The 15,245-nt window shown below is 41.2% G+C and overlaps 1 protein-coding gene across 2 annotated transcripts in view; it reads left to right on the top strand.

The window, feature by feature from the left end:
* LOC126236834 (uncharacterized) overlaps positions 1–12,032 on the top strand; it is a 44,240-nt gene extending 32,208 nt beyond the window's left edge. For both annotated transcript variants that reach the window (XM_049946435.1, XM_049946436.1), the window contains exon 3: positions 11,375–12,032. In XM_049946435.1, coding sequence (XP_049802392.1) covers positions 11,375–11,770 — 396 coding nt within the window. In that variant the 3' untranslated portion in view covers positions 11,771–12,032. The remainder of the gene's footprint in view (positions 1–11,374) is intronic.
* Positions 12,033–15,245: the final 3,213 nt, after the last annotated feature.

Genomic DNA, 15,245 nt, shown 5'->3' on the forward strand with positions numbered 1-15,245 from the left:
AGTCTTAGTGCTCCCTCTTTGTTCTTGTTTTCCTTGCCTTTTTCTTTCTTTGACTCATCAATCTTCTGACTGGTTTGATGCTCCCCGCTGTGAAACCCTTCCGCATTTCAACATTTTCATGTCAGAGTAGCAGTTGTAACCTACATCCTCAATTATTTGCTGAACGTATTCCAATCTCTGTCTTCTGCAAGTTTTACCTTCTATAGCTACCACTAGCACCATCTAAGTTATTCCCTGATGTATTAATAGATGTCCCTTCTTCTTATCACTATTACTCATATGTTGTTTCCCTCGCCGATTCTGCGAAGAACCCCGTTATTCCATACCTTCTCAGTACATCTAATTTTGAGCATTCTTCCATAGCACCACATCTCAAAGGCTTCGATTCTCTTTTGTTCTGGTGTTTTCATTGTCCATGTCTCACTACCACTGAATAATGTGGTCCAAATGTACATTCTCAGAAATTTCTTTCTGAAATTAAGACCTATGTTTGATCCTAGCAGGCTTGTCTTGGCCACGAAAGACTATTTTGCCAATTTAAATATCTTCAACATTTCGCGGCCCTTTCAGCAACTGTGTAAATATTAATTTTAATTTTAATAGTTAACGGCCTCAGAAACCTAGGTTTCAGTCGGGATAACCCAACCTTCTTCTGAAGAAGGTTGGGTTATCCCGACTGAAACTCAGGTAAATTCTAGGCAAACAGTGCAACTGAGGCTGTTAATTATTAAAATTAATATTAATATTTTTCCAATGCTTGCCCTGTCCGTATTGGGTTATTTTTCTGCCTAGGTAGTAGAACTCCTTTACTTCATCTACTTCGTGATCACCAATTATGATGTTAAGTTTCTCTCTTTTCTCGTTTCTCCCACTTCTTATTACTTTCGTCTTTCTTCGGTTTACTCTCAGTTCACATTCTGTAGTCATTAGACTGTTCATCCATTCCATGTTGTAATTCTTCACTTTCACTGTCATCAGCGAATCTTATCACTGATGTCCTTTCACCCTGAAGCCTTAACCGTTTCTTGTTCCTTCCTTTTGTTTCCGTCGTTCTGTCTTCGATGTATAGACTGAAAAAGTGTGGCGAAAGTATACCCCTCGCTTACATTCGTTTTAATCCAAGCACTTCGTTCGTCTTCCAGTCTTATTGTTACCTCTTGGGTCTTGGATATTACCCGTCTTTCCCTACAGCTTATACCTAATTTTTTCAAGATTTGGAACATCTTGCATCGTTTTACAATGTCGAACGCATTTTTCTGCATTCTTGCATCCAGTTTCACTCACAATGTTAGAACTGCCTCTCTGTTGCCTTCATCATTCCTAAAGCCATGACTGATGACCACAGCAGTTGAGTCCCATAGTGCTCAGAGCCTTCTAAAGCCAAACGTATCATTCAAGAGATTTTCTTTTCGATTCCTTTGTGTATTATTTTGGTCAGCAGCTTGTGTACATGAGCTGTGGAGCTAATTATAGGATAACTCTCGCACTTGTCGGCTTTTGCTCTCTTCGGAATTATATGGATAATGTAACTTCCAAAATTTTTCCAGCGTATTTCCTCTTATAATAATTTTCGGGTGTGCAGCCTGATATCGTTGACATTCTGCGACAATATTTGGGCACAGAGACGTCCGGCCATCTTCAGATGAGTAGACAACTACTGAAGAGGCCAGGCGCATTCATTACACTTGTGCCAAATATCGCGCATGCAAAATGTGCTGGCGTCTTTCGGCGCATGTTTCATGTGATGAAATGCGCGGGACCGCCGAGGTGTAATTGCTGTCCTCAGTGTTCGAAGTTACAGATGATCTAATCCCTGAGTGTCGAATGACCCCGTAGAGTCCTCTGTGGCAGGAAAATTTTAATTGTACGATTGCAATTTTTATCCAGTAAAAAGCCGTTATCGCGATGTATAAGATAATCGACAAGACGTATTGCTACCGATTCTTTGATTACTGAATCCCAAAAGCTGGAAACTGGTGCTAAAATTTTTGTTCTGTAGTGTCCCGAGGAGTGTCCCATGGAAATACAGTGTTCTGTTACTGTTGATTTTAACGGTTGACGAAGACGAGTGTATCTTGCAGCTTGGTTACATGGACTTTTAAGGTGATTGTGCGGAAATTCGCAATGGTCTCCTGTTGTTGTCTTCTTCTGATACTATACAGCCAGTTCCATTCATCCAACATACCAACGTGAACAGTCATTCTATTGCCAGTTGCCACAATGATGGAATGTTTGTATCCCTATAGGTTTATTTGATCTTAAGTCTTCCAAGCCTTCTTCAGACTCTGATTCTATTACTGCATCCCCTACATCTTCCCCGTCGATTCCTGTTTCTTCCTCTATTACGTCATCAGACAAGGCCCACCCGTCATAGAAGCCCTCAATTTACTCTTTCCACCAATGAGCTATATCCTCTGCTTTTAACAGTGGCATCCTCATTGCACTCTTAATGTTATCACCCTTGCTTTTTATTTCACCCAAGGCTGTTTTCAGTTTTGTATATCCTGAGTATCTCCATGCGGCAATCATTTATTTTTCAATTTCTTCACGTTTTTCATGTAGGCATTTCACAATGACTTCCTTACACTTCCTATTTCTTTCAGTCCTAAGTGACTTGTATTTCTGTATTCTTGAATTTTATTGAGCATTTCTGTACTTTCTTCTTTCGTCGATGAGCTGAATTGATTCTTTCGTTATCCGTTGATTTATCTTACGTTAAAAGTGTTGGTTATCTAGACCTCTTCTTGTCCAACATTATTCCAGTTTCCTGAAACTTCTTATTTTAGCGGAAATTTAATTTGACAGTCTCTTCGAGAAAAATCAGTAACATAATCGAGATCCTTCATGAAATCCACACTAAAAGCTATCTTTTGTGCTATTACATGTTGATTTCAGTGACATGGTGATGGGCGTCCTTCGAGTAAAAGAAACGGTGCTACTGCAATGTCTGTGGGGGTCATAATCTCTGAGATTATCGCTGCCATGGCACTCTGCATTCTGCTACTCTAGGATATGTTTACGTCCCGTCTTAATTACACGTTGCTTTTCTTATTAACACACACATCAAAAAAGTTTAGCATCACCTGGGTTCCGGGAGTTCCAGAACCTGTACAGAAAATTGGAATAGAGATCAACATAAACATCACTTCCACCCTTTTTACTATTTATTAAACCACACATTGTATGTTGTACGACCATACAGCGAGACCTTCAGAGGTGATGGTCCAGGTTACTGTACACAGCGGAACCTCCAGTACCCAGTAGCACGTCCTCTTGCATTTATGCATGCCTGTATTCGTCGTTTCATAATATCCACAAGTTCATCAAGCCTCTGTGTGTCTACATTGTCCCACTCCTCAACGGCCATTCGGCATAGATCCCTCAGAGTGGTTGGTGGGTCACGTCGTCCATAAACAGCTTTTCAGTCTACCCCAGGCATCTTCGATAGGGTTCATGTTTGGAGAACATGCTGGCCATTCTAGTCGCGCGATATCGTTATGCTGAAGGAAGTCATTCACAATATGTGCTCGATTGGGGCGAGAATTGTCGTCCACGAAGACGAATGCCTCGCCAATATGCCGCCGATGTGGTTGCACTATCGGTCGGACGAAGGCATTCACGTATCGTACAGCCGTTACGGCCCATTCCGTGACCACCAGCGGCGTACGTCGGCCCAATGTAATGCCACCCCAAAAATCAGGGAACTTCCACCTTGCTGCACTCGCTGGGAAGTGTGTCTAAGGAGTTCAGCCTGACCCGGTTGCCTCCAAACACGTCCCCGCCGATTGTCTAGTTGAAGGAATAAGCGACACTCATCGGTGAAGAGAACGTCATGCCAATCCTGAGCGGTCCATTCGGCATGTTGTTGGGCCGATCTGTACTGCGCTGCATGGTGTCGTGGTTGCAAAGATGGACCTCGCCAAGTGCCCCGAGAGTGAATTTGCGCTTCATGCAGCCTATTGCGCAAAGTTTGAGTCGTAACACGACGTTCTGTGGCTGCACTAAAAGCATTATTCAACATGGTGGCGTTGCTGCCAGGGTTCCTCGGAGCCATAATCCGTTGGCAGCACTCAACCACTGCAGTAGTATCCCTTTGGCGGCTTGAACGGATCACGTCATCGACAGTTCCTGTCTCTCTGTGTCTGCACCATGTCCGAACAACATCGCTTTGGTTCACTCCGAGACACCTGAACACTTTCCTGGTTGAGAGCCCTCCTGGCACAAAGTAACAGTGGGGACGCGATTGAACCGCGGTATTGATCGTCTAAGCATGGTTGAACTACAGACATCTACATCTACATCCATACTCCGCAAGCCACCTGACGCTGTGTGGCGGAGGGTACCCTGAGTACCTCTATCGGTTCTCCCTTCTATTCCAGTCTCGTATTGTTCGTGGAAAGAAGGATTGTCGGTATGCTTCTGTGTGGGCTCTAATCTCTCTGATTTTATCCTCATGGTCTCTTCGCGAGATATACGTAGGAGGGAGCAATATACTGCTTGACTGTTCGGTGAAGGTATGTTCTCGAAACTTTAACAAAAGCCCGTACCGAGCTACTGAGCGTCTCTCCTGCAGAGTCTTCCACTGGAGTTTATCTATCATCTCCGTAACGCTTTCGCGATAACTAAATGATCCTGTAACGAAGCGCGCTGCTCTCCGTTGGATCTTCTCTATCTCTTCTATCAACCCTATCTGGTACGGATCCCACACTGCTGAGCAGTATTCAAGCAGTGGGCGAACAAGCGTACTGTAACCTACTTCCTTTGTTTCCGGATTGCATTTCCTTAGGATTCTTCCAATGAATCTCAGTCTGGCATCTGCTTTACCGCGGTCAACTTTATATGATCATTCCATTTTAAATCACTCCTAATGCGTACTCCCAGATAATTGTTGGAATTAACTGCTTCCAGTTGCTGACCTGCTATTTTGTAGCTAAATGATAAGGGATCTACCTTTCTATGTACTCGCAGCACATTACACTTGTCTACATTGAGATTCAATTGCCATTCCCTGCAGCACTCGTCAATTCGCTGCAGATCCTCCTGCATTTCAGTACAATTTTCCATTGTTACAACCTCTCGATACACCACAGCATCATCTGCAAAAAGCCTCAGCCAACTTCCGATGTCATCCACAAGGTCATTTATGTGTATTGTGAATAGCAAACGGTCCTATGACACTCCCCTGCGGCACGCCTGAAATCACTCTTACTTCGGAAGACTTCTCTCCATTGAGAATGACATGCTCCGTTCTGTTATCTAGGAACTCTTCAATCCAATCACACAATTGGTCTGATAGTCCATATGCTCTTTCTTTGTTCATTAAACGACTGTGGGGAACTGTATCAAACGCCTTGCGGAAGTCAAGAAACACGGCATATACCTGTGAATCCATGTCTATGGACCTCTGAATCTCGTGGACGAATAGCGCGAGCTGGGTTTCACACGACCGTCTTTTTCGAAACCCATGCTGATTCCTACAGAGTAGATTTCTGGTCTCCAGAAAAGTCATTATACTCGAACATAATAAGTGTTCCAAAATTCTACAACTGATAGACGTTAGAGATATCGGTCTATAGTTCTGCACATCTGTTCGACGTCCCTTCTTGAAAACGGGGTTGACCTGTGCCCCTTTCCAATCCTTTGGAACGCTACGCTCTTCTAGAGACCTACGGTACACCGCTGCAGGAAGGAGCCGTGTTCCTCCTTCCTGGTGCAATGACTGGAACTGATCGGCTGTCGGACCCCATCCGTCTAATAGGCGCTGCGCATGCATAGTTGTTGACATCTTTGGGAAGGTTAAGTGACATCTCTTAACAGTCAAAGGGACTCTGCAGAGTTCTGGGAACTGGGGTGATGCAAAACTTTTTTATGGTGTGTGTATATGAGCAGAGTTGCACATTGCTGCATTCGTTCATTCTTCACTTCAGATCGAGCTGTTGCCCAACTTTACTGTTGTTGAAGCGTTGAGCGTGATTAAGTTGTAAGGATTCTAGCATTTACCTGGCGTTCTGAGTCGGTATTAGTTATTTTTTCCCCTACATCTGTGCATTTCGAATTTTGAGCTGCTGTATCGATATATTATTTGAATTTAGTCTTTCGATTTATCGATAGTTATTTAATTGTGTTGTTGTGCACTCCATCGGTAACACCACCGTACGTGAATGACGTCATACATGTGGGTTGTGTCTTTGTACGATACCAAGTTCTATATCGGCAGAAATTGCTCTTACAACTAAGAGCATTCTCAGGATTTCTGCAAGGGATAGGGGATGCAAGTCATGATAGTTTTGTGGTGAATGATGGAAAAGTTTTGAGATTGTATGACAAGCGGCTCTGGGTACATTTTTTGCTAGTCGATACCAGTGACATGTTCTGGTGTTCTTTGTCCTGATTGATACGTATGTCTGTTTCTCAACTTCACACTCCAACTACTTCCACTTGCACCTGTTTACCCACAGAGCGGCCACACGCTGTTCAGTGGTCTTGCAGGGCCCATCATTTTAAACCAGCTCTGGACGTTTGACATTAATTTATTTTTATTTATTTATTTATTGTTCCGTGGGATCACATTAAGGAGAAGTCTCCATGGTCATGGAACGAGTCAATACATGAAATTATAACACGATTGTAGAAACAGATAAAATGAAATATAAGAAACATATTCAGCTGACACGTCGTTAGTTTAAATAAAGAAAATCAAGAATGTAACACTGGAATTTGCTTAATTTTTTAGCTCTTCCAGGATCTCCTCGACAGAATAGAAGGAGTGAGTCATGACGAAACTCTTCAGTTTAGACTTAAAAGCGTTTGGGCTACTGCTAAGATTTTTGAGTTCTTGTGGTAGCTTATTTAAAATGGATGCAGCAGAATACTGCACTCCTTTCTGCACAAGAGTCAAGGAAGTGCATTCCACATGCAGATTTGATTTCTGCCTAGTATTAACTGAGTGAAAGCTGCTAACTCTTGGGAATAAGCTAATATTGCTAAAAACAAACGACATTAAAGAAAATATATACTGTGAGGGCAATGTCAAAATTCCCAGACTATTGAATAGGGATCGACAAGAGGTTTTCGAACTTACACCACACATAGCTCGAACAGCCCGTTTTTGAGCCAAAAATACCCTTTTTGAATCAGAAGAATTACCCCAAAAAATAATACCATATGACATAAGCGTATGAAAATATGCGAAGTAGACTACTTTTCGTGTTGAAATGTCACTTATTGCAGATACTGTTCTAATGGTAAATAAAGTGGCATTTAGTTTCTGAACAAGATCCTGGACATGGGCTTTCCACAACAGCTTACTATCTATCCAAACACCTAGGAACTTGAACTGTTCCGTCTCGCTCATAACATGCCCCTTCTGTCTGATTAAAATATCAGTTCTTGTTGAATTGTGAGTTAGAAACTGTAAAAACTGAGTCTTACTGTGATTTAGCATCAAATTATTTTCCACAAGCCACGAACTTATTTCATGAACTACATTATTTGATAATGTTTCAATATTACACACAAGATCCTTCACTACCAAGCTGGTGTCATCAGCAAACAGAAATATTTTTGAATCACCTGTAATACTAGAAGAAATATCATTTATGTAAATAAGAAACAGCAGTGGCCCCAGCACCGATCCTTGGGGAACGCCCCATTTAACAGTGCCCCATTGGGACTGAACATCATTACCACTCTCAATATTGCGGAGAATTACCTTCTGCTTTCTGTTCTTAAAGTAAGAGGCGAACCAATTGTAAACTACTCCCCTTACTCCATAATGTTCCAACTTCTGCAGTAATATTTTGTGGTCAACACAGTCAAAAGCTTTCGTTAGATCAAAGAAAACACCTAACGTTCGCAACCTTTTATTTAATCCGTCCAAAACCTCACAGAGAAAAGAGACTATAGTATTTTCAGTTGTTAAGCCATTTCTAAAACCAAACTGTACATTTGACAGCAAATTATGTGAATTTAAATGCTGCAGTAACCTTGTATGTACAACCCTCTCAATAACTTTAGCAAACACCGATGGCATAGAAATAGGTCTATAATTATCAACGTTATCCCTGTCTCCCTTTTTATAAAGTGGCTTCACTACCAAGTACTTTAATCGGTCAGGAAACCGACCACTCCTAAAGGAAAAGTTACAGATATGGCTAAGTACTGGGCTAACATACATGGAACAATACTTCAGTATTCTGCTAGATACCCCGTCATATCCATGAGAGTTCTTGGTCTTTAGTGATTTAATTATTAACTCAATCTCCCTCTTGTCAGTATCATGGAGGAGCATTTCAGGTAACAGTCTCGGAACACTTTTTTCTAAGAGCGCTATATGATTCCCTGTTGGGACTAGGTTTCTATTTAGTTCACCTGCTATATTCAGAAAGTGATTATTAAATACTGTACATATATGCGACTTATCAGTAACACGGACATTCCCACTACGCACTGATTCTATATCCTCGACCTGTCTCTGCAGACCAGCCACTTCCTTTACGACTGACCATATGGTTTTAATTTTATCCTGAGACTTAGCTATTCTATCTGCATACCACATACTTTTTGCCTTCGTAATAACTTTTTTAAGCACTTTACAATACTGTTTTTAATGGGCTACTGCAATTAGATTGTGACTGTTTCTAACGTTTTGATATAATTGCCACTTTGTTGTACAAGATATTCTTATACCTTTAGTCAGCAACCCAGGCTGCCTGTTTGTGCTAGTACCCTGTTTTGAACGTTCAAACGGAAAGCAACTTTCAAAGAGCACGAGAAAAGACTTGAGGAAAGCATTATATTTATCGTCTACTGTATCAGCGCTATAAACATCTTGCCACTCTTGTTCCTTGATAAGGTTTACAAAAGTCTCTACAGCAACTGGATCAGCTTTCCTAAAAAGTTGGTAACTATATTTAACATGTGTTGCAGCACAAAAATCTTTTAGACTTAAAATTTGTGCATCATGATCTGCTAACAGAATGCCCTTCTAGTAATGACGAATGAACAAAAATATTGTCTATGGTTGTTCTACTGTTCCCTTGCACTCTCGTTGGAAAGAATACGGTTTGCATAAGATTATATGAATTAAGGAGGTCTACCAGCATCGTTTTCCTTGCACAATCACTTATACAATTTATATTGAAGTCACCACATATAATTAACTTTTTGTATTTCCTATAAAGTGAACCAAGAACCTCCTCTAGCTTTAGCAAAAATGTTGTGAAATCCGAGTCTGGGGATCTACAAAAAACAACAGTAAGAAGTTTAGCTCCACTAAATTTAACCACACCTGCACCACATTCAAACACCTTTTCAGTGCAGTACTTTGAAACATCAATTGACTCAAATGGGATACCGTTTTTCACATACATGGCTACTCCCCCACACCGCAAAGAGCTCCTAGAAAAGCTGCCAGCCAACCTGTATCCTGATAAAAGAAGCCTCTGAATTATCTCCTTATTTAAGAAGTGTTCAGATATAACAATAATTTCAGAGTCAACATCTATAAGCAGTTCACTAACTTTATCTCTAATGCCTTGTATGTTTTGATGAAATATACTAATTCCCTCATTAATCGGATACCTAAGCTTTGTCGAAAGTGGTTTCTTTGTTAGAGAGACTTCCCTTAAGCAGGAATACCTGTCAGCTGACTTCAATCTAAAAAAGGTACAGCTCTAACACCCACTACTACCGAAATTTTCCCATGAGTGATCCCACCACCCCCAAGCTTTGCCAACCTCCCCTTTCATACCTGTTGAGGTGCAGGCCATGTCTAGTGAAACCCGTCCTGCTGATAGAGTCCACCGACGCCACTGAAATGTGACTCATGCCCCAAGTCTCATGTTATTACGCCTGACGGCTGTATTAAGAAGAGGCCGAACGTGACGCTGAAACAGTTCCACGAAATGCACATTCGTGTTGCCAGTCTGAGTGGCTATCTTTTCCAGGTCACCATCTATGTCATACTCCCCATCCCTATCAATACTATTACCAGCCCCACCCACAATCACTACTGATCCTCTTTTGTAAAATCCCTACATAACCCCCCTATGTTAAAAGTCACCCGAGCCAATCCTGCATTAGGCTTCACAATGCTGGTGACCTGGTACTCACTCCCCAAAACTTCCTGCAACTGCTGGCCTACACCTCTACCATGAGAACTACCTAACAGCAGAACCTTCTTCTTTCTCTTAGACTTTGCAACTGTCCTAGCCACCGTAACTGCTGAGGTCTGCTGCATACTTCCTACATCTACAGCTACTAGAGATTCCTCTCCACTAGACTCTGACAGTTGGTCATATCTATTACAAACACCAATAGTAAACTATCTGAAAATCTCCTTCTCCTAGCAAATCTCTTGCCAACAGCTAGCTCCCATTCCCCAACCCCCTTCTCCCTCCTCATCCTATCTACCTCCTCCTGTGCGTTTTTCAACTGCACCTGAAGGGCACAGATCATACGCTCCTGCTCCTCTATCAACTTACTCTTGCTACATAACCTGCAGTTCCAGGAGAGGATCTCACCAGAATGCCCACTGGCTTCCCCACTGCATTCCCCTCAGTGAAAATACTTCGAACAAGTCTCACACCGCAATCCACTACTCAAGAACCTACGGCAAAGCCCACACTTCTCACTCACGGTAAAATTTTACAGTTATGGAAACAAGAAAACAACTTTATCTAAGTTCCGCTACTACAATAAGAAGATGTTGAAAACTGACTACAATAATCACAAACTTGCTCTACAAGGAAAGTAACTACTATTATTGACAGTATTAATCAACAACAAATGAGAATATAACAAAATACTAACACAGAAAGAAAATCAAGCGTCTAATGACAGTAACGAAACTGAAAGCAGTTCGCAAAAATTTCTTCTGAAGTTATTTCACCGGAAAACACCAAGAACACCGGTTGAAGACTACTAAAGTTCCTAAATAAACTACTATACACAAACAATTAATTAGTACTTAGCTTTCGATGCGCCGCTACAGCTGCAACTGGTCAGCGCGGAATGTAAACACGGGTAAGAGGTCAAGTTGCTCGATACGAAACATTCACAAATATCAGGTCACAACACAAGAAAGGCGGAGGTGAATGAAGAAACCACTAATAAGTCACTTATATTGTAAATATCATCACAAAAACCGTTAAAATATATATCTGCAACCTAAAAATAGATGAAAACTTAGAGAGCGATCTCACACGCCGTCACGCGCTTATGACGTCACACCAAAGACTGACCATATACGAACGTGAAATGTAGTTATGAAAGAAACAGAAAAATAACAAGAAAGATTAGGCCCCCTTTACATCTGAGAATCTCTCAATCTCTAGAAATTTTCCTAATAGCTGACTGTTTGGTGGAATTACAGTGTTCATCAGTAACCAGCCCGGCCTCGGATCTGCTGTACTTCCTGTACTCGAGCGCCAGCGAAGACGTCCATCGGCACCACGTGGAGGACCTGCTGCGCGAGTACCACAGCACGCTGGTGGGCCTGCTGCGGCGTCTGGGACTGGAACAGCAGGCAGAGGCCTACACCTTCGAGGAGCTGAAGGAGGACATGGATTACTGCTTAGTCATCGGTGTTTACTTCAGTATCACGAGCGGATTTGGCCTCACCTCCGAGGAACACGGCGCAGAGTATACAAAAGCGGTCAATGATCCAGAGAAGTTTGGCAAAGTTGTCGTTAAGTCATTCAGGAATCCGTATTCATTGTCCTACATTAAATATCTGTCGCCAATTTTCGTTAGCAAAGGAATTTTATAATATTATGTATTCCTTCCGGTATATTTTTGAAAAAGCCGTAGGTGTCATTTATTTTTTTACCTGAAAGATATAAAGTTATATTGTAAGGACTAATCGTGGAATCATTGACTTTAAAAGAGGCAAAGATTTAAATTCATCAGTCATTAAAAGATATTCACAAGCATATGTGAATGTAGTTGAAATGTCATTCTGTTACTAAATTGCACAAAGAAGTTTGAATGTTGTATCTTCTCTTGGTGTATTTTTGAGACAGAATCTTACTTGAAGCTCCATTTGATTGTGTCCCAGAGTTGGTACAACAAAAATTGGACCAAGTAAACATCTTCACTTATTATTGATGAGAGTGATCCTTGCTATTTACAGTAAAATTAAAATTATTCCATGTTTACTAACATAATTAAAGTGTAATACTAACATAATTAAAGTGTAATGTAGTTATAGATACAGTAATAATACATGTTCTTTTTGTTCACGAGTAATTTGACTTCACTTTTGAGCAGATTCCCAATGGAACTGAGCCTGTAAACCAAAAAATTACCTGCCTACGTGGCGTATGGCAATGCTGCTGCCAAACCGTCACAGTTTGGTGTGGGGTGGTACGATACACTGAATTCGTGGTCTCCGTTGGTCAGCAACTATCTTACAGGAGAAACTGAAGAAGCCATCAACAAAGTTTTTCTTGAAGATACCCTTACGGTTTTTGTAGACCATAGACAGTAATAATTCGTATCCTTACGACACACCACAATTAGTAGGCATTGACGCACAATATCATCAATGCTTGAATGTCATTTGATATACAGTTTGGGCATTCGTGCACTAATCGTAATTTTCAAATTATACAGACAATTCGGTCACACGATAAGAGCCCGAAGCTAGTTTACGAAAATCTAGTGGAATCTTCTAAAGAACTTATTGCAGCCGTTGAATAAGTTAGGCAATAAAATGCGTTGTTGGAAAGTATGTTATAGTCCATCGTTCGTTGTCATGACCATGCAAGTCGACATTTTGAACAGCTGCTTTCTACAAACACCTCCGCAGGGCAATACGACAGAAAATTCAGTATGTCTCCAAAAATATTGCAGTTCCATCGTGTGAACGTCACCTTGAATGTGGACTGATCTTAAACGTCTTTAGCCAGTTTGGTAACCCGTTCCTCTGGCCTCGTCATTACAGAGGTCTGAATGCACACGATAACTGAGTCGTTTGTTTCTGTTGATAATTTTAATTTAACGCAGCCACGGAGAGAATAAATCACTTATCCTCACAAAAAATTACTTCATAACAAGACAATGGACATCGTAGGTTTCTGATGTCACTGCACAGTAACAGCACCTGCCAGATACACCCGAAAATTTGTCTGTAGTATTGATACTAACCTTGTACATCTAAAAAGAGACAATGAATGGAATGAAACTTAATCTACTTCCTTCTGAAAAACACGGTGCTTGTTTGTTCCCGAAATCGGTTGTTTTATCCATCAAGATGAATTAAACTAACATGGGTTGAGTTATAATTAATCTATGGAATATAATGACTAAAGGCTTTATACTTGGAATGGACCTGGATAGATTCTATAATGTTATCACACAAAAACTAAACTCCCCCGAACAGGCCGTGAAAGCCCAACGTCACCGGCCGGCCGCCGTGTCATCGTCAGCTCACAGGCATCACTGGATGTGGATATGGAGGGCATGTGGTCAGCACACTGCTCTCTTGGCCGTATGTCAGTTTACGAGACCGGAGCCGCTACTTCTCAGTCAAGTAGCTCCTCAGTTTCTCTCACAAGGGCTGAGTGCACCCCGCTTGCCAACAGCGCTGGGCACCCATCCAAGTACAAGCCCAGTCCGACAGCGTCGACCTCGGTGATCTGACGGGAACCGGAGTTACCGTTGCGGCAAGGCCGTTGGCATAGTGTTAACACAAGATTTCCGAAACCAGATCTTAAGCAGTAATACATTTTCTGAGGCTGCTGTAGCCTCTGACAGTATTTTATTCGTTATGAATGGCAGATTAAAACTGAAGAAATGTCAGAAAGCTAAAAAATTATGGAGATGAGATCTGGATAAATTGGAAGAACAAGTTTTTCAGATTACAAAAATAGTATCAGGCAACGTTTGACGGAAAAAGGGGAACGAATTGTATAGAGGATGAATGGATAGCTTTGAGAGATGAGCTAGTGTACGCAGCGGAGGATCTAACAGGTAAAAAGACAAGGCCTGCAAGAAATCATTGGCCAACACGTATGTTGAATATATTTGACGAAAGGAGGAAATATAAAAATGCAATAAAGGAAGGCAACACAAAGGGAATACAGACAATCAAAACATGAAATTGACAGAAATTGTAAAATGTCTAAACAGAAACTGTAAGAACACAAATGCTACGCTGTGGAAGCATCATTGATTAGGGGATATTTAGATGCCATCTGTAGGAAATTTAAAGGGACCCTTTGAGAAAAGAGAAACAATGATCAAGATTTTAAACATGGCTGCAACAGCAACTGTTAGAATTCTTCAATATAAAAGATGACAGCCAAAAACAGTTGCACGATAAAATTTTTTATTAAAATTCTTGACCAAGGTTTCGGTACATATAAATATACCTTCATCAGAAGTAAAACTTCTAAAATTACATCATGCAATGGAGAATAATAAAACAATTATGCCAAAGGCATCGTCAGTAGGCGAAGTAATGGTGTTAAACTATTCGCTTTGACCCTGTGCCCATTACACATGTTGTACAAATGGAGATGATGTGTTAATTACTGACGACGCCTTTGGCATAATTGTTTTATTATTCTCCATTGCATGATGTAATTTTAGAAGTTTTACTTCTGATGAAGGTATATTTATATGTACCGAAACCTTGGTCAAGAATGTTAATAAAAAATTTTATCCTGCAACTGTTTTTGGCTGTCATCTTTTATATTGAAGAAACAATGATAGGAGGAATATATACTGTGACAATGTCATGGGTCAGCGATCTGCACATACACAGATGGTGGTAGTATCGCGTATAAAACGGTAGGGTATGGCGGACCTACCATTCTACTTGATTCGTGTAAAAAGTTTTTCTACGTGATTATGACCGAACGACATGAGTCAGTAGACACTGAACGCGGAATGGTAGTTTAACTAGAAGCATCGGGTATTCCATTTCGGAAATCGTTATGTAGTTTAATATTTAGAGATGCACAGTGTAAAGAGTTTTCCGAGAGCACCACACATTTCAGGCAATACCTGTCGCCACGGACAACGCCGTGGTCGACGACGTTCACCTAGCGGCCGAGAGCAGTGGCGTCTACGTAGTGTTGTCAGTGCTAAGGGCCAACCAAGACGGCTGGAAATAACCACAAAAGTCAATGTATGAGTTAGAACGGTACATCGAAACTTGGCGTTAATCGGCCATGGCATCAGATGACTGAGAAGAGTGCCTTTGATAACAGCACGACATTGCCTGCAGCGCCTCTGTG

The sequence above is a fragment of the Schistocerca nitens genome, chromosome 2 (assembly GCF_023898315.1).
Source record: "Schistocerca nitens isolate TAMUIC-IGC-003100 chromosome 2, iqSchNite1.1, whole genome shotgun sequence".
Classification (NCBI taxonomy): domain Eukaryota; kingdom Metazoa; phylum Arthropoda; class Insecta; order Orthoptera; family Acrididae; genus Schistocerca; species Schistocerca nitens.